A 21,074-nucleotide genomic window follows, 5' to 3' on the forward strand; every position below is an offset into this window, starting at 1 on the left:
TTGTGAGCAATAAAACCTGTCTGAGGTTGTTTCATAGTCACTGTTATGTGTATGTGTTTTTCTAAGAGAGGAAGCTTGTGAATCATTGAATTGTTTGGGTTGAAAGGGACCTTTAAAAGTCACCTAGTTCCAACCTCTCCTGCAGTGAGGAGGGGCATATTTAGCTTGATCAGGTTGCTCAAAGCCCCGTTTAACCTGACCTTGAATATTTCCAGGGATGGGGCATCTACTACCCCTCTGGGCAACCTGTGCCACTGTTTTACCACCGTCATTGTAAAAAATTTCTTCCTTATGCTTGTTCTGAATCTACCATTACCCCTTGTCCTATCACAACAGCCCTGCTGCAAAGTCAGTCCCCATCTTTCTTATAAGCCCCGTTCAAGTACTGAAAGGCTGCTATGAGGTCTCCCCAGAGCCTTTTCTTCTCCAGGCTGAACAACCCCAACTCTCTCAGCCTGTCTCCATTGCTGAGGTGCTCCAGCCCTTGGATCATCTTCATGGCCTTCATCTGGATTTGCTTCAGCCGGTCCATGTCCTTCCTGTGCTGGGGACCACAGAGCTGGAGACAGCCCTGCAGGTGGGATCTCATGAGAGTGAATCCCCCCTCACTTGCTGCCCACACTGCTTTTGATGCAGGCCAGGATACAGTTGGTTTTTGGACTGCCAGTGCACACTGAGGGGTCATGTTCAGCCTCTCATCCACCAGTCCTTCTCATTAGGGCTGCTCTCAATCCCTTCATCCCCCAGCCTGTACTCATACTGAGGGTTGCCCCGACCCAAGTGCAGGACCCTGCACTTGGCCTTGTTGAACTTCGTGAAGTACATGTGGGCCCACTTCTCAAGCTCATCCAGGTCCCTCTGGGTGGCATCCCATCCTTCAGGCCTGTCACTCACACCACTCAGCTTGCAGACTTGCTGAGAGTGCAGTTGATCCCACTGTCTGTCATTGGTGAAGATATCTAACAGCACTGGTCCCAGTGGTTGGAACTTCATAATTGAAACTGTAACCCCTATAATTTAGATGAATAACATATTCCATATAATTGATGTCACACCTAAGAATACACGTGTTCATGCAGTGCAGAGGTGAGTGTTGTCCTAACAGATCAGTAACTTAAAAAAACCAAACACCTCCCCCCCCAAATCAACCAAACCAAACAAAACCAAAAACAAAACCAACCCTGAAAAAAAACTCCAAACCTCAAATGTGACTATTTTTACTTCTTTTATAACTACTGCAAAGAGAAGGACATTTGCACTGTAGTTTAACTGAGCCCTACAAATCACAGTAGAAAAAAGCATCTTCTATAATTGATGCATCTTTATGGACAGCAATTTGGCAACAGCAACTTTTCAGCTTAGGCTGGGATTCCAGGACAATTTTAAATTTATTTATGTTGATGCTAACACTTTTTTTTTTACCATCTCCTCCTTTGTGACAGCACTTGGGTTTTCCTGATCATGTCATGAGGTTGTCCCAAGGAGGTAATTGTGCAAAAAATGTTACTTTAGGGGAACAGGGGGCTGGGATAAATGCAAGTTAAAGAAAAGAATATTTTTTGAATAAAGCAGACCCCAAGCTCTCTACTTCCAGATAAAAATGCTGCTAAGCAAATGCAGTGCTGCAGTGGTTATTCTTCTGAGTGGTGACTGTTCAACCTGGATGAAATATTCAATAAATCCTATCTCTGAGTATCAAAAGCAGGGTAGTTGTACCCAAGAAGTTAGGTGGGGTTGAGCATCTTGCATTCTGGAAAAGTGCAGATGGAAAAGAATATCCTGCACAAAATTTAGTTTGGATTTTTTTTTCAGCTGGGCCAATTGTCTGAGCCTTTACTACAATAAACTGGAGTATCAGTTTCTCATAACATCATGCTATACTGCCCACCACCAGTAGAGACCTAGATTCAGTACTGGCCCTCTGGGGTTTCTTTTCTGTGCAATGTTAGTAGCTGACTAGCATTCTGCCTATTGTTAATTTGCATTTTCAGGACCACTTTTTCTTCCAGTCTCAGTATTGATAACCTAAAGACTGGTAGCTAAATTTGTGATTTCTGTGGGTTGAATTAAAATCTTGTAAGATCTGGCATCTTTAGCAATCAGTGGCAGAAGAGGCTGTGGGGTATTACCTTCAGTTGTTGTGAAAGCATCATCCTTAATAGTGTTTTCAGATGGTCTTTTGTTGTTTGTGTGGTTTTTTGTTTGGCTGTTGATTTCCCATATGTGGAGAAAGTTGCATAAAATTTTGACTGAACAAAATTCTTTGTTCTGCTTGTTCCCAGTCTTTGTCTTTAATCTGGTGTCATGCAACACTGCTTCAGATAATAAGCATTGGATAAAATAGAATTCTGCTCATAGATTTATGCTGAAGATTTCATTTGTGGACCTTTTGTTAGCTACATGGTCATCATGGCTAGGCTTCACGAACAAAGATTTGGGAGCTACATGGTACTGTAATTGTAAAACTACTGATGAGAAACCTTGGTCTTGTCATGGATTTAGTATGGGGGTTTTTGTTTTGTTTGATTGTTTTTTTTTAATTAATCTCTTAAATTGGGCTACTGAATGGCATTGTAACATCTTTGTAGTCCTGCCAGTCCTCAGTCTTTCCTAAGAGATGTCGTACCAGATTGTACTTTTGTGCTGTGTAAATTAAACTACTGTAGTACCGTGCTAGTAGAACTGACTTCCTTTCTCTGCAGCTTATCTACACTCCTCTTATCACTAGATATGACACATTTTCTAGGAAAACTGTGTCTATTTAATTCAACACTGATCAGATTAAGTTCCTTTGTGGTAGATCTACAAAAGAAGAATGAGTGGATTCTAGTCTTTAATATCTGTATGTTTCTTTTTAATTTCAAGCTAATATATTTTTTTGCTATTCACAATAGTGCTCACATTAATAAAGAGTAGAGGCTATGTGAAAAAGGTTTTTATCAGGATAGACTAAACCGGAAAAGATCAGTCTGGCATCTGTGCTTTGTAAAACTGGCAGTGATTTGCTATAGCCAATGATTTCGGGGGGAGGATGGATTTTGTGATGCTGAGATATTTGTTTTTATTAACTCCTTAAAGAAACAAGGTCTCTGCCATCAGGCCTGTCCTCCCTCCCCAGGTTCCCTCCTGTCCTGAAATAACTTTGAGTCCACAATGAGTTTGAAGCAAATATTCCAGAGACAATGGTCTCAGAAGTGGTGAATTCCTAAATATAGTAAGAAAATAAGCAGCCAGCTGAGGAAGACAGGCACCATTCTTATCCCTGAAGGAATAAAGGCTGCAGTGTGAGCACCTTAGAGAATGAAGACACTGTGGATAACCCCATGGCATGAGAGCCTTCAATGAAGCTCAGACCATCTTAGGCACCACCAGGCAATGACAACCCTTCTCTTCATAGGAGTATTTATTGGTCTAAAATGCATTAAATATGCATTTTTATAATACCTCCATGTTTGGAGGCTGTGGACTGGGGTGTTGATGATGATGATGCTTCATATTTGGCTCTGGGAAGGAGCCCTTTTCATTGAAGAAAGAACCACTTCTGCATAGTTCACACCTTTTTCCTGAACAACATTTTGAACACTTCCAGCTTCATTTCAGTGCGAGGTAAAACTGATTGTTGTGACACCCCTGTTGAAGGTATTAGGGACAATTCCTCCAAGAGAAAATCATGGAGTTTTTAACTGCTGACCTCTTTTTATACCAGACTGATTGCTGTGATGGCTCATTTTCTTTGTATTAGATCTCAGTCAAAAGTTAGTTACCATTTTTATGCTTGTATAAAATATATCTGCCAAATTACTTGTTTTATAGGGCAGTCAAAATACCAAAAGGTTTTTGCTCTGGGTTTTACGCATTATGTTACCTGATCTGAAACGTTTTACTTCATTATGGCTTAACCAAGTGTGGGAATACACTTAAATTATTCTTTGCCAACTCTCTAAGCAAAGATGGTCGATGTCTGACAGTGCCCAAAGGACACCTGCACTTGCACAAACCAGAGCTGTATTGACTGGGATCTGTATTATTTTGGACTTAAGTAATGTTGAATATAGTGGCATTTGTTAGCTAAACTCTAAGTAAGAAGTGATAGCTAACAGCTCGGAATTCTGGATAGTAGACCATAGCCAAAGGGAGAACTTTTGAGATATAGCTTAAAAAAAAAGGGGGGAGGGAAAAAGCAAAGCACATGGTAACCATTGAATTAAAATTTTGCTTTCTGAAGGCCCCCTAGGATTGCTTTCTGTTCTCTTCCAACACTTTGTGGGTTTTTCATTGCTGCTGCAGGAGTTGTGATCAAATTAAAAATATAAGTTATCATCATCGCTCCTTGTGCTGTAGAGTGCCCATCTTAGTTTAATGCAAATGTGAAAAGACTCTTGACGAGACAGTTACATGAAAGCTCTGAATGGCTGGAGTTGTGTATAAAAATCTACCTTGGCTGATCTCTCAAGGATTGTAGAAGGCATCTTTTGAAAGGAATTTATGAGAGCTAGGGAAAAATGGAATTTGCTAAACTGGTCATTCTCCAATATTGCAGCCACTAGAAAGATGCCTCTTGAGCATATTAGGAATCAAAGTTCATTAAAATAGCTTTATAAATGTTAAATTATTGGTGTACTTTTTGCATATTTCCAAGGGCATTTTCTTTTTGTTGTCGGCATTTCTATGTTTTAGAAAGAAGTATCAAAAATACTTTATTTTTAAAAACCTGTCTATATAATTGGGATCATGTTGTCTTAAATTGAAGTTTGTCAAAAACTTGAAGTCAACTTGTGGTGCAGTCTTGCATTTTTTTCAGTGTTTATGGACTGCTTCACTAACCTCCACATCCTTAAACTGTAACAAGCCTGAAATAAATTAGTATTTGTGTATTTTGTTGAATAATTTAGTTCATATATAAGTTCTCTCTGCCATTTTTAATATTTATTGTGAATAACTTCCTTAAGTAAATCTTTCAAAGGAAATTAAAATAAGAAAATTATTTCCGTACAACTCTAATAAAAGCTGATATTAAAAATTATATAAAATACTCTCCCATGATTAGTCAGATCTTTATCAAACTAAATACATGAAAATCTCAAAATATTTTAAATAAATGGATTTTAATTCTGTTCAGTGCTTAAATGTTGTACTTTGGGACTTTTCAACCCCACTGATTACATCCTAGTAATGTTTTGGAATTTTCTTTTTCTTGGAAGGAAAAGGAAGAACTACAGGCATCCACTTGTAGTTTTGTAACACTTTCCCTTCTCTGAAAATGGCCAAATTAATAAACCATAGGATGAAGAGCATCATTTTAACTATCACTGGCATCTGAAAAATGTGCTTAGAAAGAATAATTATTTAAGTTTTACTTCTGAGCTGTAATGTGATGAATGTTCTATGATTCTAACCAATTTAACCTCTAATAAAACAAACTTGTTGATTTTGAAGTATTCTGTACTGCTAATATATTTTTTGTATCAATTCCTTTCTCAACTGATTGCTCTGTTTCCCCCTGCCTCCCATGGCAGTCTTTTCCCTGTAAAAGGACCGATCTGTCTAAGGTAGAGAAATTAAATTTCTATATATTGATTGCCACGTCTGCATGTAGTTAACTCAAGAGGCTATGCTAATCATTTTTATGTCTCTTCAAACTTTTCCTTTTAAATATATTTTTTCGCCAGAAATTAATTTATTTTTCTGTTTATACTCATGTCAGACAGCATGATATCTAATTTGTAACCCTAATGAAGGAACTATTTTCTGTTCTTGTAGAAAGTAGTTTTATGAAACTTCTTTTGTATCATTGTTATCATCTTCTAAACAGAGATTGAACTGCATCATATCTTCCTACTTTTGTGACATTCAGGAAATAACCTTTTAACTGTATTCCTTTTTTTTAAATCAGACTAGAATTTGAGAGACAACAACGAGAGGAGCTTGAAAAATTAGAAAGTAAAAGGTAACATTATTCTCTGTGGTTTGTATGTGTATCTGTATGTACACATTATAGACTCATTTAAATCACTGCTTTGGGATCACGATGTTACTCAGCAAGCAGAGGATCCTGAATAGCTGAATTGTAGCTAATTGTGATTTTTATAAGCGAAGAAACTCCGAAACACAAAGGTATGAGGAGGATAGATTATACAAATCTAATATATTACCTTTGCTCTTAATTTTTGTGGTGTTGTGTTAAAGGACAGCAAATTACATTCTTTATTGAGTTTGGTGGTTTTTTTTTTGTTTAGCTGCCTTTAGATTGATTCAAGATAGCAAAACTCACATGTTGCACTCTGCTTCTCTTACATAAAACTGTGGTGTGGAATGGACATAATAATAATGCTTATCAGAAAATTATTTGGGTATCAGTGTGAAGTACAGAGGAAAGCATTGTTGTCAGCTGGCAAACTGAGCTGACTATTCTGGCACTCATATCTGCTAAGATTTTGGAGGTGATAACTCGGGCCTTGTTGCAGATTCCAGCACTGATTAGATTCATACACTGAAAACCATTCTGCCATCTCAGCCCTAGATGGCTTGTTCCATTTTGAAAGAGCTCTTTATATAGTTGGACTAGGTGAAGTAAAGTCAGAAAAGCCCTGAAACTCTGAAGCACTAAAAGATGCTGTTCAGCAATTGATGCAACATAGGATCACTGATATTTATCCCTTTTGTTATATTGATGGGATTTGATTTCAGGTTGTGCTGGAATTGGTTTGCTTGTGATTTAATTTATCTGAACTTCTCACAAAATAACCAACTGACTTACAGTTGTCTCTACTTGTATTATGGGGACAATGGTGACCTTCAAGTCTGTCCCCATTTGGAATGCTCTTAGAACCTTTAAAAGAGAGATTACACAGGTCATAGTAATTTTTCTTATATGTTGTAATCTGTTTATCGATAATTCAGTCAGGGTCAGAGAAGACATTGTTTTAATTCATCTCTTGGCTTAAATTTGGTAAGGCAAATTGCTGATCAAGTCCTTTTATACAAGTTTGTGTGTATGAGAATGTATATATAAAAAATCTATATTTATTCTTCACTGTGTGCATAGATGTGCTCTATCAATATTTTTATTTGATTTGACAGAACTAATAAAGTCTTAATTTTCTACTAACAAAAGTGCTATTAACGTGTCTTCCTATAACTTTATATATCCACAACTTTTTATGTTGACACAGACTATATGAGTCTCTTTTCCATTTGTTTCATGCGTTGAGTCACCTCCAAGCAGTGTAAGATCTCAACCTGTGGCAAATCAAAACTATTAAGGAAAGAAATGGTTATATATACTGGAAAATCCTAGACCAAACCTTTTTAACTTCATGCAAATGTTTTACTGCAGGAAACAAATAGAAGAGATGGAAGAAAAACAAAGATCTGACAAAGCAGAACTTGTAAGAATGCAGCGAGAAGTAGAGTCACAGCGAAAAGAGACAGAGATAGTTCAGCTGCAAATTCGCAAACAGGAGGAGAGTCTGAAACGGAGAAGTGTTCACATTGAGAGCAGGTTAAAGGATTTGCTGGCTGAAAAAGAGAAATTTGAAGAAGAGAGATTACGGGAACAACAGGAGATAGAGCTTCAAAAGAAAAAGCATCAGGAAGAAGTTTTTGCCCGGGTCAAAGAGGAGTTGCAGCGACTACAAGAGCTTAATCATAATGAAAAAGCAGAGAAAATGCAGATTTTTCGTGAACTAGAAAGACTTAAAAAGGAAAAAGATGAGCAATATGTTAAGCTGGAGTCAGAAAAAAAAAGACTTGAAGAACAGGAAAGAGAGCAGGTGATGCTTGTGGCTCATCTAGAGGAACAGCTTCGAGAGAAGCAGGTCATGATAGACCTCCTGAAGAGAGGGGATGTGCAGAGAGTTGAAGAAGAGAGAAGAGACCTTGAAGATATTAGAGAATCTCTATTGAAAGTCAAGGAAGCCCGCTCTGAAGGTGATGAAAACCATGAGGATTTAGAAAAAGCACAGCATGATTTTGTAGAGTTCAAAAGGAAACAGCTGGAACAGTTGACTATTTTGGAAAAAGATTTAGTTCAGCAAATGGATCACCTAGAAAAGGAAATAGCAGATGAAAAAGGAGCTCTGGAGCACTTACAATTTGCACATGAAGAACATTTAAATCCCAAGAGAGATGATGAAAACTCTGTGGATCCCATACTCAGGGCTGAAGAAGTTGACAAGATAAAACCAGTGGAGTACAGGCTCCAATCTAAAGTACGCCAGCTTGAGTACCTGAAGAGTAATCATTTGCCAGCTCTGCTGGAAGAAAAACAAAGAGCTTCTGAAGTCCTTGATAGGGGCTTGTTAGGGTTAGATAATACTCTCTATCAAATAGAGAAAGAAATAGAAGAAAAAGAAGAGAAGCTTGCCCAGTATAGAGCCAGCACAAATCAGCTGGAGCAGCTTCAAGAAACCTTTGAATTCACAACCAATGTAGCTCGTCAGGAAGAAAAGGTTCGGAAAAAGGAAAAAGAAATCCTTGAATCAAGGGAAAAGCAGCAGAGAGAGGCTCTGGAGCAGGCTGTTGCTAAGTTAGAAAGGAGGCATTCAGCTTTGCAGCGTCATTCGACGATAGACTTTGAAATCGAAGAGCAGAGACAGAAGCTGGCCACCCTGAACAACAGCTGCTGTGAGCAGGCAGGGCTGCAGGCCAGTCTGGAGGCTCAGCAGAAAGCCCTCGAGCAAGACCGAGAACGGTGAGTTTTGTGGTGGCTTCGATTGATTAGAACCTACCCAGAGAAGGTGAATCATTTTATACCTTAGATGTTGAGAGTGTGACTTGTTCTGTGTCCCAGTATTTGAGTTTCTTAGTGAGTTTCAAGTAGTTTACCCAGAATTGAAACTCTGCGTTGTTTTTCAAAGGATTCTTGCTCACTCATCGATTTCTCTTGTGTTCAGAGACTTATCCTGTCCTCAGCAGGATATTATTTGCATTAGCCAGCACAGTACTTTAAATTGTTTTACAAGGCTCAGACAACCTTATGTTCTGCCCTTACAAAAAACAGACCATCTAACAACTTTTTTTCTCTTAAAATATTTCTGTATAGCGTTTTGTTTCTTTATTAGTTACAAGTCAGATGTTTGTTCAGGGCTTGGAAATGAATAGTTACAGTAGACCTGCCAACTGTCTCTCTCAACTAGTGATGTACTTCTGGAACACTTCTGGTATTCAGAGTAAACAGGGGTAATATTTAATTTTTTTGTTTCTGGTTTCAGGACTAAATAAAAATAAACTAGCCATATATCTATGTAAAGTTTGATGATGCTTTTGAAGGTTATTGGAAAATACACAGAGGCTTTAATACTGCCCCTGTCTGATGACAACTCCTTCTAGGTACAGAAACGATGTCATCAGTTATACACATGATATCTGGTAACATGATGTTCAGCCCAAGTATGGGAAGCTCAGACAAAAGTGATTCAGGTAGGGAAGGATCTTTCTGTATGGAAGAAGAGGAAAAAATCTTTTGTTTCATTTTTGACCTGAGTGAAAATCCACTGGGATTAATGCATTTAGTCCCTGCAGTACAGAAAGAGGGCAGAATTGTCATTTTTAAATGTTTTATCTGATTTACTAATACTGAAACTTTAAAACCAGTGAATATTGGTGAAACAATGAAGTGGGTTTTTTCTTGAGGTACCATTTGTCATTTGCTTTTTTAATATTTCACTGATTATATGAATCCTCTTTCGTAAACCCTTGAAACAGATGTCTTGATTTAAAAAAAAACTATGAAAACAAACTTGCCTATAGCCATACTGAAGAGCTCTTCTGTATTGCTTTCCAGTTAAACCATTATCAGAAGAGAGTAGTTGCTTTCAGTACACTGTGTAGAGATCACTTTTTCAACATTTATAGCTACATTGTTTGGATTTTAGTTAAGCATTTTCAATACTGATTTATCATTTTGTAGTGGATATTGCCATTATTTTCCATAATTGTCTTGGACATAAAATCTCATTTTCTACACTAAGCACCTCACTCGACTAAAGTGAGCCATAAACAACTGGAGGTTCCACAAAAATAGACAGCTTAGTTAGCCCTCAAGAGATTGCTGGGTTGTGTGATAAGTGAAAAAATATGTTGAAAGCCAGAAGACTGAGGTTTGGAAAAGACACCAAGGAAGTGAAAAAATATTTTTTTTCCTTGTTTTTTTTCTTGTTTACTTCAAAGTCCTGTTGTACAAGCTAAATAAAACTTTGAAGTCTTTCAGTGAATAGCCTGTGGGCCTGAATAATTCAATTCAGAATGTTTTTGTGAATGTTGAGGCAGAAGAAAAAATCTTAAAATATGTGATAGTGTGTTAAATATTTCAGGTCACTTATTGCTCTTGTGTTTGAGTTTACGCTGCACAATACATGATGCCATAGAAAGCATATGGATTATATATGTTTCTTATTGTTTATCTAGATCCCATTATGTGATGATAGGCTCTAGTTCAGTGTTAAGTCTCTAAAAATGTTTAAGTGCAATATTCATTTGATATGCTACAAGACTAGAATTCATCATACCTGGATAAAATGTTTTTTTTTCAGTTTGAATCCTATTTAAGCTCAAATTCTTTCAGCTACAGGGACGACCCACAAAAAGATAATTTGAAGTGAACTTATACTGGGATATTGCATGCACATTTTGTCTTTACTGGCAGAGGTTTGGGGCAATAGAATGAACATAAAGCAACTTCAGAGTCATCTCTGAGGCAATGGGATGCATCACTCACAAGTGGCAAGGTGCAGTTTACGGTTCTTACTGGTGGATGCATCACAAGACTGACTAAGCTCATAGCTATAAAAAGGGATATCTTTTCATATTAGGATGTTTACAAACCAAGAGATAAGCTTTGTTCCTTTAATATAATTCTGATTTTTGTGGTTAAATTGATTTTCCATAGATGCAAACACTCTCCTATATCCAGCAGCCATCTCCCATCCACTTCCCCTCAGGACACAAGATTGTTTTGCTGCTAATCAAAAGAAACAGATGGCTTCTGGCACTGTTGCAAAAAGTAGTCTACAAATGAAGTAACAATTCAGCCTAAGCCTCAGCATTCATAATCTCTTTAATTTTCTTTTAGCGCCCAGGATGGAATAAAGTAGTTGTAGCATTGTACTTCAATTTAGATATATACAATTGTAGGAGAAGTGGTAGAGTCTCAGCTTTGCATAGTTTCCCCTGTTTTTGCAGGAATTTCCTCTTTTATTATTTGATTTTTAAGTAATCTCTAGAAAAACAAAAACCTTTAGAGATAAAAATTGTAATGAAAATGGGGGAGATTATTACTGTGTTACTAATCTAATCTCATCTACATTGCAAGTGAAAAGGGTGTTCTGCAGATTACTTTATTATCATATAGTTTATTTTGACTGACATAAATATTGCAAGAAGTGCTTTTTATTTCATACAAAATACCTCAGACATTTTCAGTCAAAAAAAGGGAATTTTACATATTGTATTCTGTGCATAAGTCTGACTGGGATGAAATTTATTTGTTAGAGAAAGCAAAGAATCATTCAAAAGAGGATTTATTAGGTGCCTATATAAAATAAGTACTAGATGTTTTATTTTAAAAGTAAATTTTCAAAAATATATATACAGATGGAATAACTGGAAAATAAAATTTATACATATAGTATAGAATTTTAAAGATTTCCTTACAATATGTTTTGCCACATCAGTGTCTTAGGTATTCTTTGGGTTTTTGTATTAGTGCTTAGTATTTCAAGTTTTTAATTTTTCCCCCTTCATGTCCTCATTTACTTCACACTGGAAGGTAATAATTGAGGTCACTGATAGAGTTCTGGAAAGAGGAAAATTTATTCAAGTGATTCTAATAGATAGGTTAGGTCTTATGAGTTACTATTTAATGTGCTGAGTTAGATACCTTTTGCATTGGAAATTACTGAAGTTGTTTTATTCAACGTAATAATGCTGTTGGAACATGGCTTTGAGCTGTCTCTTTTCCTATCTAAATATGCTTAAGGAACTATCATGATTTTTAAACCTTCATAAATATTAATACCTACAATCTTACATACATGTACAGTTTAAGTACATTACTTCCCATCAGAACTATGGAAATCAACTCTAAACCAAAGCAAATTACATCTTAAGATCTTTTTTTGTAGCCTAGACCAGGAAATTCAGCAGCTGAAGCAAAAAATATACGAGAGTGATGGTGCTCAGAAAGGAAACCATGGAACTTTGGAAGAGAAACTCTCCCATAGCACTTCCCCTACCAGCCCAACAAAGCCACAGCCACTCTCTGCTCCTCTGGTTGATGATAGGTAGGTAACCTGCTTCCTGCAATGTTTTAGTAGGAATACAAACAAAAGCTTTTGAAAAGAAATATTTTGAAAGACTGTTCTGCCAGGATTAGATTTTATTTAAGTACTGTAATTGTACTGAAGAACTAGTCTGGAAATAGAATTTGTGTGCTGTATTCTACTATAAATGACCAACAGCCTAATCTGTTGTTCCTGTGCAGTTTGTTTTAGAATAGAGGGTTGTGAAACTGTAGGCTTAAATGTATTTAAATTGGTTTTGTGTTTACAGTTACTTGTCTATATGGTTTTGCTTCATGTACACTTAAGGCAACAAACTAAATTAAATTATCCTAAACCTTTTTTAATAGGGCAGCTGCCTGGTATCACTAAAATCTGTTTCATCTGTTCTTGTTATATTTACATGTGTAGTTGTTGATATCAGCTCTTGGAACGTTCCTTCTGTTTGAAAACCAAACCTTTGTTAGCCCAAGTTGCTGATATCACAGCAGTGATAGATGCAAACTGTGAAGTTACTGAAGATGCAACCCCAGCCTTCTTGTTCTCCTTCATCACTCTTAGTCTCACTGCCACTTATATGTAGAACTGTACACGTAGCAGTGGCTTAACCTGGGGTCCATTAATTTGTCTAATTGTGATAATAAATTGCTAACCTTTGCCTGTTGGAGAAACACTCACTCAAAAGTCTGTGTTCCTTATGGAGGGATAAAACTGGTCTAACATTAAGCCTGCTAATTAAAAGTTGTGCAGTACTTAGTATTAGAAGCATTTCAAAGAGCTCTTTAGTCTGTCTTAACTTTTATGTAAAATACACTCTTTTTACACACACACACTTTCTTCTGTATCTTGAAGGATAAATGCCTTTATTGAACAAGAAGTGCAGAGAAGGCTCCAGAATATTCATCATAAAGCTGAGGATAATGATGTTAGTGTGGCCTGGTCTACAGAAAGTTTAAAGGTGAGTAGAGATGGATAGGAAATCCTGACCTTTAATGTACTATGTGAAACCACTGATTGAGTTTTGTTTTTCAATAATTTTTATGCTTTCCTATGTTTACTTAGTTTTAATTTACCAAAAAAAGTAAACAGTAAATCAGGGATATCAGTTTTTAGATTTTGATCATCTTTTTATTTCCAGCGGCTGGTTTATGTTGTATTCTGTGGGGGTTTTGGCAGGGAATAATGTGTAAATGGCAATAGGAAGTTTTCAGATAAAATAAAAATCTTCATTTTATGTCAGGAAAAAATGTGTTGATAAAAATGAATGTTAATCTGAATGGAACTTTATACTTGTAAACAAATGCTCATTCAAAAACTGATGATCTGATTGATCCAAAGACTGGGTTGATTGACTTCTAAGCCAATGGTTTTCATAAATATTTGTAAGAAAATTGTTATTTTTGTCTATTAAAAGGACTGTCTCTTCCTCTGAATACTTTTAAATGAACTTATACAAGAAAGACACTCTTTTTAATAATCACTTGTACCTTTTTTGTGCTTAGGATAATGAGAGGCTTAATAACGGCACTGTTCAACGCAAGCTGAAGTATGAGGTAGGTCATAATTTGTCAGAATGAAATAGTTGTCTTAAATTATGGCATGCCCTGTAATTAAAATTCTTAATGTTTAGCTGCATAATTAGAATTTTGAATTCATAGCAAGATTAATGGCTAACAGGCACGGCAGTGCATTTTTCCAGCTGGAATTAAAGTGATTTTTTTTTTTCAGATTTGATCTAGCTTTTTCCTTATTTGAAAGGTGTGGTGTTATTGTGGATCTGTCTCCCTTGTTTTGCCATTATTCTTAATTTGGAACAGTATCCCTTTCCTTATTTTTAGAGGAGAAAAACATTTTTTGAGGAGAGATTGTCTGAATTCAGCATATACTTGACATTTTTGACTCACAATGAACTACTGTAATGGTGTCTATAATATTAGCACAAACAACCAGGCAAGTTTGCCTGAATCCTGTCATGGAGGATTCGTACACTGTATTTATGTATTTTTAAACTGAGGCTTAGACACCTCCTACCATATTTGCTTGTCTAACTGTTCCTTGAAACACAGTTATTTACTTGTTTTGGTGAGTAAATCCTAAATACCTTTATGGATTAAACCTTAACAGTGGGAGGGCTGCAGCACTTCAAATTTGGACTTTTTTGGACTTTTACACTATCATTTTTAAGCTGTGTTGGACTTTTTGCACTCTCTTGACTAGTATAGGGTTACTTTTTTGTGTATGTGTGGAAAAATACTAAAAGGGCTTATAAGTTTCTGCATCACCCTTTGACTTTCCTATGGTTTTTGAGGAAAGCAAATATAAACCAAGTGAAATGGATACTGTACAAAGAAAAAGCAATGGTGGGCTGGAAAGATCAACCATTCCTGAATCAGATCTCAATCACTTCTGTTGGATTTTGTCTCTCTCGTTTTGAGAGATCGTACCAATTTTGAATGATTGTTCAAACCTAATCAAAATCAATCCTCAATTTAAGAAGATTTTACATGGATGTTTCTGTTTTCTTCTTTTGAAATTTTTAGCAGAAAAGTCAACAGTGGCAGCCACACTATGGCTTTCCATTTCTGTCTAAAGGTGGCAATTGTGCTTCTGAGTTGCATGGAGAAAACACAGGAGTAAGAGACCATAAGAAACAGAAGGCATATACAGAGATGCTGGATTTATTTTCCAGTTCTGGAAGAATCTCCTGCTCTTTTACATCAGAGAAGGCATTTCAGAATGAAAGGAGTAATTCGGAACAGGAGAGCTGTGCTTGTCATTGTGACATTAAAAGTAGTTTAATTCACTCTAAAAATACTAATACTTTAAAGAGTAAAAATGTTTCTTATCAGAATGTTTTATCTACTTCTTTACAAAGTCCTGACTTTAATAACGTGGCTTATTCACTCCGCAAGGTTGAAAATTTCAGTCATTTTGATGATAAAATAATTACTTCTCCAGATTGTGACAGCTCAAGAACTGAATCTGATTGTTCCCACTCGAAACAGCTGTCTCCTGCAGGATCCTTAATGGGTGCTAATGAGCAGACTGGCTTTAACATAGTATCATGCCTTCTCTTTCCTCAGTCTAATATGCATTCTGAAACAAAAACTTATAAAGAAAACAGCCCATTAAATGCAGTGCACCCGACAATCGAAGACCAGTCTAGTAATTCTCAGCTTCCAACACAAAAAGCCTTTGATTCGACCCCTTTTAAGTCAATAGCTTCTCATTTTGATGCGAGACCAGAACACACTACCAGTTTGGGGTCTCTTGTCAGTAAGCTTTCCTGCCTTTACAAAAATACCAGTAGTCAGCTGCTCCACAGCGGAGTGGTTTCCAAACAAATCAAGGAGTTGGGAAGTTTGTGTGACGGAAACAAGAGGTGTGCACAAGCAGTATCATTAATAAAAAATCTACCGTTTATAAGGAACCTGCAAGTAAATGTGTTCTTCAAGTCAGATGTGAATCAAGACATGTCCCACACTACTGATGATGCCAAAGCTCATACCGAAAATGTCATTCAGCCTGATTCTCCTGTGCAAGAGGCTGTCACAGTGTGTGTGAGCACAGAGATCTCGGAGGCCTGTACAAGAAAAGCCCCTGAAGGATTTGCATGCTGTAGTAAAAATGAAGAGCTGGAAAACACTTTTGTGTTAAGACAGAACTTTGTGCATTTTCCTGATGTCTTTTTGAAGCTTCAAGTCTGTTCCCTGGAAAAAGTACTGGAATTTTTGACCTGTGCTTTACCTCAGATTTCTGTTAGGATGGAGGAGTTGAAAGGTATCTACTGGCTTGCTGTTGGCAATTGCAAAAAACCTGACCCAGAACCTGCTTGCTTGCTTTTGTTCAGCTCCATTCTGTATGTTGTTGCTTCATCAGCTGAACAAGACACCTGCCAGAATTCCTTGTCACTGCTTTGTGAGATTCCTATTGACTCTATAAAGGAGATTCAAGTTGGCTTTGCTGGACAGAATATTAGTCTTCTGTGTTCTGCTGAAGATGGTTTACTCACAATATTTACCTATAACAAGCACGTCACTCAAAGAATTTGCCACGACATAATGAGCATTTTGATTTCTGCAGTGGATGATGATGCTTATTTAAATCACCAGCTCTTGAAAGATGATTTGATTCAGATTTCACTTGACTGGACTTCAGATGTAAATGACTTGGTTTTTTCAAACGGAGTGCGATTGTCCTGTAAATTTCAAACTGAGTTAGCTGATCTGGTTTACTTACTCCATGAAAATATGGGAAGTATTAAACCTTCATTAGGTGACATTCATGTACTGCTATATACCTCAGTGAAAGTAGACTGTGCTGAGCAGACTGTGTATAGAACTCTTGTTCTTACAACTACTCATATAGGTCTCTTAAAGGAAAATCATGCCCCTCACATTCGGGATGCTTCCTGCCAGCGATCACAGTTTGACACCCTTCAGTTGTACAGTTTGAATGATATCCGATGTGTAATTTTGCCAGACAAAGAGAATTGCACAAAAATTGAGCTTGTGTTTTCTAGAAAGAGCAAGGTTGGATCTGATTCAGGAACTGCTTTTTCTAAATACTGCGAAAAAGAAATAAATACTCAACTGACAGTCATCCCATCAATTCTTCAAAGCAGTTTGCATATCCCTTCGGAAATCTGGAAATTAACATTCAGTTCAAGTGAAGAAGCCATTTGGCTAATTATGCATCTGACTAGGTGTTGAAATCCAAATACGTTTAGATACATTCAAAATAAGAGGGTAATGAATATTGATAAAATCCTTTTTTGTTTTCTTTTTTTTAATCAATAGACAAAAGGGACCTTTGAGCCTCTAAAGGAATGCCATAGACTGTGTACACACATCCTAGCAATAATAATTATTACTTGAGTGCTTGCTTTTTGTGGGTCTCTGCTATCGTGTACATACATTTCCTTTGGAAAGTGAGAAAATTAAATGTTTCTATTATGTGGTAGGTGGATGAAAACTATAATTACAGCTCTGTCGTCTGATTTCCATTTTGGCTGTGTTTTCTGGCTCCTTCCATCTACTATCTGTCTTCATTAATGTCTTCTCCATTCCTCCTCGATTGCCTTTTCCTTAATTTTTCTGAGTATCTGTTTTTCATGCTCCTCATTTATTTCGTGCCCTTGATCCCAATCAATTTTCAAAACATCTGCAAATTTTTATATCTTACATTCACTCTATGCTCTTAATACTACAGATATTTACAGCTTTTATACATGCAATTTTGAGAAGAATAGATTTGACAATTCTCTCCTGCTTCAGAATTTTGCATTTAAGGTTGATTGCACTTTCACATCAAAGTTTGTCACAAGTGCAAAAAGAGCTGTGCTTTAAATAGCATTTCAACCTTTGGTCATGGAAATGTTTTGGGGTCTGTCATCTGTGTATGTGTTTCTCATGCTGTAAATGGATAGCTGACAATTGGGGATACAGCCTGACAGTTGGAGTGAGTTTAACTCTAGAGTTCTGTCCGTGCTTGACCTTACGTTCATCTTTTTCTGCTTGCTTACTAGTGGGGTTGTTGATGCTGTGAGATTGCATCTCTTACAGTCTCTTTAATACTACATGCCAAGAAAGAAGGAAACTATTGAACATTAGTAAAACATTTCCATTAGTGAAGGCTTAGTACAAGGTTATTTTTTTACCTGTTACCCTGTCAGATGTTCAAATGATAAATAAGCTGTGTTGTCTCCCATCTTTGGTTTCTTCCCATGTAAAGGGAGCTGAATACCTTTTGAATCCTGTTGCTTGAATGTGCCATCTGCCTCGTTTGAGGAAGATGGTTCTTGGCAGAAAAAACAGTGGTATCTAATCTGAAATTCTAAATTCTGTAAGCATATTGCCAGCAGAGGTGCAATCTTCCACTAGACAGAGTTAGACTTCGGTCTCTCTGCTGGTATAAGAACATTTCCCATTTGTTTTTACCATATGTTAAGACATGATAACATAACTCATATGGGATTTAAAAAGAAATAGCTTGCACTGGATGAGGAAGTTATGTCTGGAAGGATGAACGCTGGTTTGGATAGAGAATTATGGGGTTTTTTTACATTACAAAACTTACTACTTCCTTAAGCAAGTCCAGAGATGAGCAAAATATGTCACATTATTTTGAGGTACAGTGAGGGGGAGTTAGCAAAGAAAGTGCACACAAATATCTCACAGAACATGGAGTAGATGGAGCAGTAACCTTATATCAGTCCTGCTCAAGAGTGGCTCCCTCAGTGACATCACGGAGGCATTTCTTTTGGCCCTTGCCCAAAGTCAACACTGAGTGGCACTATCTGGGAGGACTCTCTTGATCAAGGCTGTTAAAGGAAAACAATTTCTGCAACCGATTTCTTTTCAGATTATGCCCCAAATTTAAGTGTTTGTGCATACTGTGTTTCCCAATAATGTGTTTTTCCTCTGTTGTGCTTGTTTTCAAATCTAACTCAGTGAATATTCTGCACTTTTATGAAAAAGAACAACTTCACAGCAATATCTTTTATTCTGCTGTAAAGTAAACATAACATAATTATCATTGTTTATGAATATCAAAAGCATTATTTAATACATTAGGGTGTGTTTTCCACAACACTTTGTGTTTGAAATTGTTTTCCTCTCTGACTTATTACTGTTTGTAATAGTTCTCTGGAAATGACTGCCAATAAATTATGTGTTGACAGAGGTGGCTTTAAGAGTGACTTTATGGTTTTATTGTTGTTTTAAAACAGATTATATTGTTGTCAGGGCAATGAACTCCTCTTTTCCCCAGGAAAGAATTGCTTACATTCCTATGCTTCAGAAATGAGTTTTAGCTGAAAAGCCAGTAATGTTGGGAGTAGTGGAAGAAGGTCAAAGTGGACAGGAGAGAATATTTGTTGTAAAAACAAAGGTCACTAAATTTTTTTCCATTTAAACAAACTTTTTTAATATTTTCTTAAAAAAAATAAGAAAAGGAAAAGGGAAGTTTATGGGAAATACCCCCTAGATAAAGCCATTGGAACGAAAATTCACTTTCTCTGTGTTTTCTTTTTCACTATTTTTAATGCTAATGTTAAGGGAAATGACGTTGTCGTTTGTAATTGACTAGTAATGAAACAAATCTCCCCTTCTGGAGAGCTGTGAGGATGCCAAAAGGCTCCCTGGAACAGGCAGAAGCATTTATGAAGGAGTTTCAAACTTTTCTCTAACTCCTACACAGTATCGCGCGTACTAGAAGTCACTAGGAGTTGCAACAAAGGAAATGAATGTTGAGAATACAGTTACAGATCAAGTGATGGAGCGCTAAATACAAATACATCAGATACTGTCACATATACAAATACTATCACTTTAAAATTATAACCATAACTTTAAAGTGATAGTTTTCTAGTCTTTTGTTGTTAAATTGTATTTGTCATGATGCTGCTGGTTTTTTTAAGTGTGAGTTCATTAAGGTTTTCAGACCAAATACATTCAATGGAGCAAATGGAGGACTTCCTGAAAGGCAGATTCTGTACTTTTTCACTCTAAATGCTTATGCTACTTTTGGACACAATCACTGCAGAGCATTAATCTTTTCAGTTTCAAAAAGATTTTGGTTTTGACATAACTTCAGAGTTACAGATTCCATCTGGCTGTTGGTCAGAGTAATGGACCCTCATTACAGATACCTTTTTAGATTGTTTCGTCCAGACTGTGCAAATTCATCGTAGCTGAGTTTTCTGATAATTAGATGTGATTTAAAGAAAATAGTAGGAAACTGTTCTGACAGTGGATTGCTTATTTAATTATAAAATGAGTTTGGATTTTTAACATCCAAGAGCTTTCTGAATTGCTTAGACCCCTTGCAGCTTTGCATGATATTGTAAACACGTTTATTATGTAAAGACATACAGAAATTATGGTTGACTTTGAAGGCTTGATTAATATACTTATTTTTTTAGAAGAGGGTTATTACAAAGTCTTCTGCTTTTCCTTGTTTTTGATATCTAAACTGAAAATGCCTTTTCAAAGAAAGGAATATTTTTGAATACAATTTTTATGCATAAAAAAATATTGGGGCTTGCTTAGAAAAGGAGATCCACTATGTTTTCAAACGATTACTTCATTTTAGAAGTAATTTCTGCCTCCTCCATGCTCTCTTTTCCTGCTCTTCTGGCCAAGAACACATCCTTGTTTTTAGTGAAGTTCTTTTCTCTTTTTCCTTATGTAGTGATTTTGGTTTTCCTTTGTTCTCCCTATTTGGTATGCACATGAAAGCGGATGGTCTGTCGTTCACTGGGAGCAAATCCAGACGACCTAAAGGACCCAATTAAAATTAGTATTCCACGGTATGTCCTGTGTGGGCAGGGAAAGGATGAGCACTATGAGTTTGAAATAAAGGTAAGTGCTTTTCAGTTACTTTTCTTTAATGTTTTTGTTCCACTGAGTGCAATTTTTGATTCTCTTTCTGTTATGAAAGTGTCCTCAATACTGCTAAATAAGAGAGGTTGTGAGAAGACATGCACAGGACACTATAAAGACAGGTATTTTCCGAGTGGATTGATTGTACAGAGGAGGCTGGTGGCCAAAGTCTTGGGCTGAGCAGTTCCTGAGCCAATGTCAATTCAGTTCAAAGTGTTGCAGAGATGAGGATTAAATTCATATTTTTTTAGGAAAGCCCTTTATTGAGATGCAAATGTCAGGTATGGAAAAAGTTCAGGCTTGAAATATTTACCTGAAATAATGAAAGCATAATTAAAGTATTTTGCACATATGCACAACAAAGGCTTAATTCCTTTCAGGCTCTCTTTGTTGTTCTGATACTTCCCACCCT

The 21,074-nt window shown here is 36.6% G+C and overlaps 1 protein-coding gene across 12 annotated transcripts in view; it reads left to right on the forward strand.

Moving 5' to 3' along the window:
• The window catches only part of KIF16B (kinesin family member 16B), a 135,038-nt gene that overhangs the window by 69,202 nt on the left and 44,762 nt on the right, over window positions 1-21,074 (forward strand). For 7 of the 12 annotated variants that reach the window (XR_003535865.1, XR_003535866.1, XM_027693312.1 and 4 more), the window contains exons 18-24: window positions 5,517-5,549; window positions 5,894-5,947; window positions 7,337-8,692; window positions 12,123-12,281; window positions 13,131-13,236; window positions 13,781-13,831; window positions 20,519-20,641. Coding sequence is in view for 10 of the 12 variants with exons in the window: in XM_027693312.1 (XP_027549113.1) it covers window positions 5,517-5,549; window positions 5,894-5,947; window positions 7,337-8,692; window positions 12,123-12,281; window positions 13,131-13,236; window positions 13,781-13,831; window positions 20,519-20,641 (1,882 nt within the window). In the remaining 2 variants the exon portion in view is untranslated. Of the gene's footprint in view, window positions 1-5,516; window positions 5,550-5,893; window positions 5,948-7,336; window positions 8,693-12,122; window positions 12,282-13,130; window positions 13,237-13,780; window positions 13,832-14,818; window positions 18,973-20,471; window positions 20,642-21,074 lie in introns of those variants that run through there. The other 5 variants (XM_027693309.1, XM_027693311.1, XM_027693318.1 and 2 more) reach the window with 4 other exon arrangements.

This window comes from Neopelma chrysocephalum, unplaced genomic scaffold (genome assembly GCF_003984885.1).
Source record: "Neopelma chrysocephalum unplaced genomic scaffold, ASM398488v2 Primary Assembly neopelma1_91, whole genome shotgun sequence".
Taxonomy (NCBI): domain Eukaryota; kingdom Metazoa; phylum Chordata; class Aves; order Passeriformes; family Pipridae; genus Neopelma; species Neopelma chrysocephalum.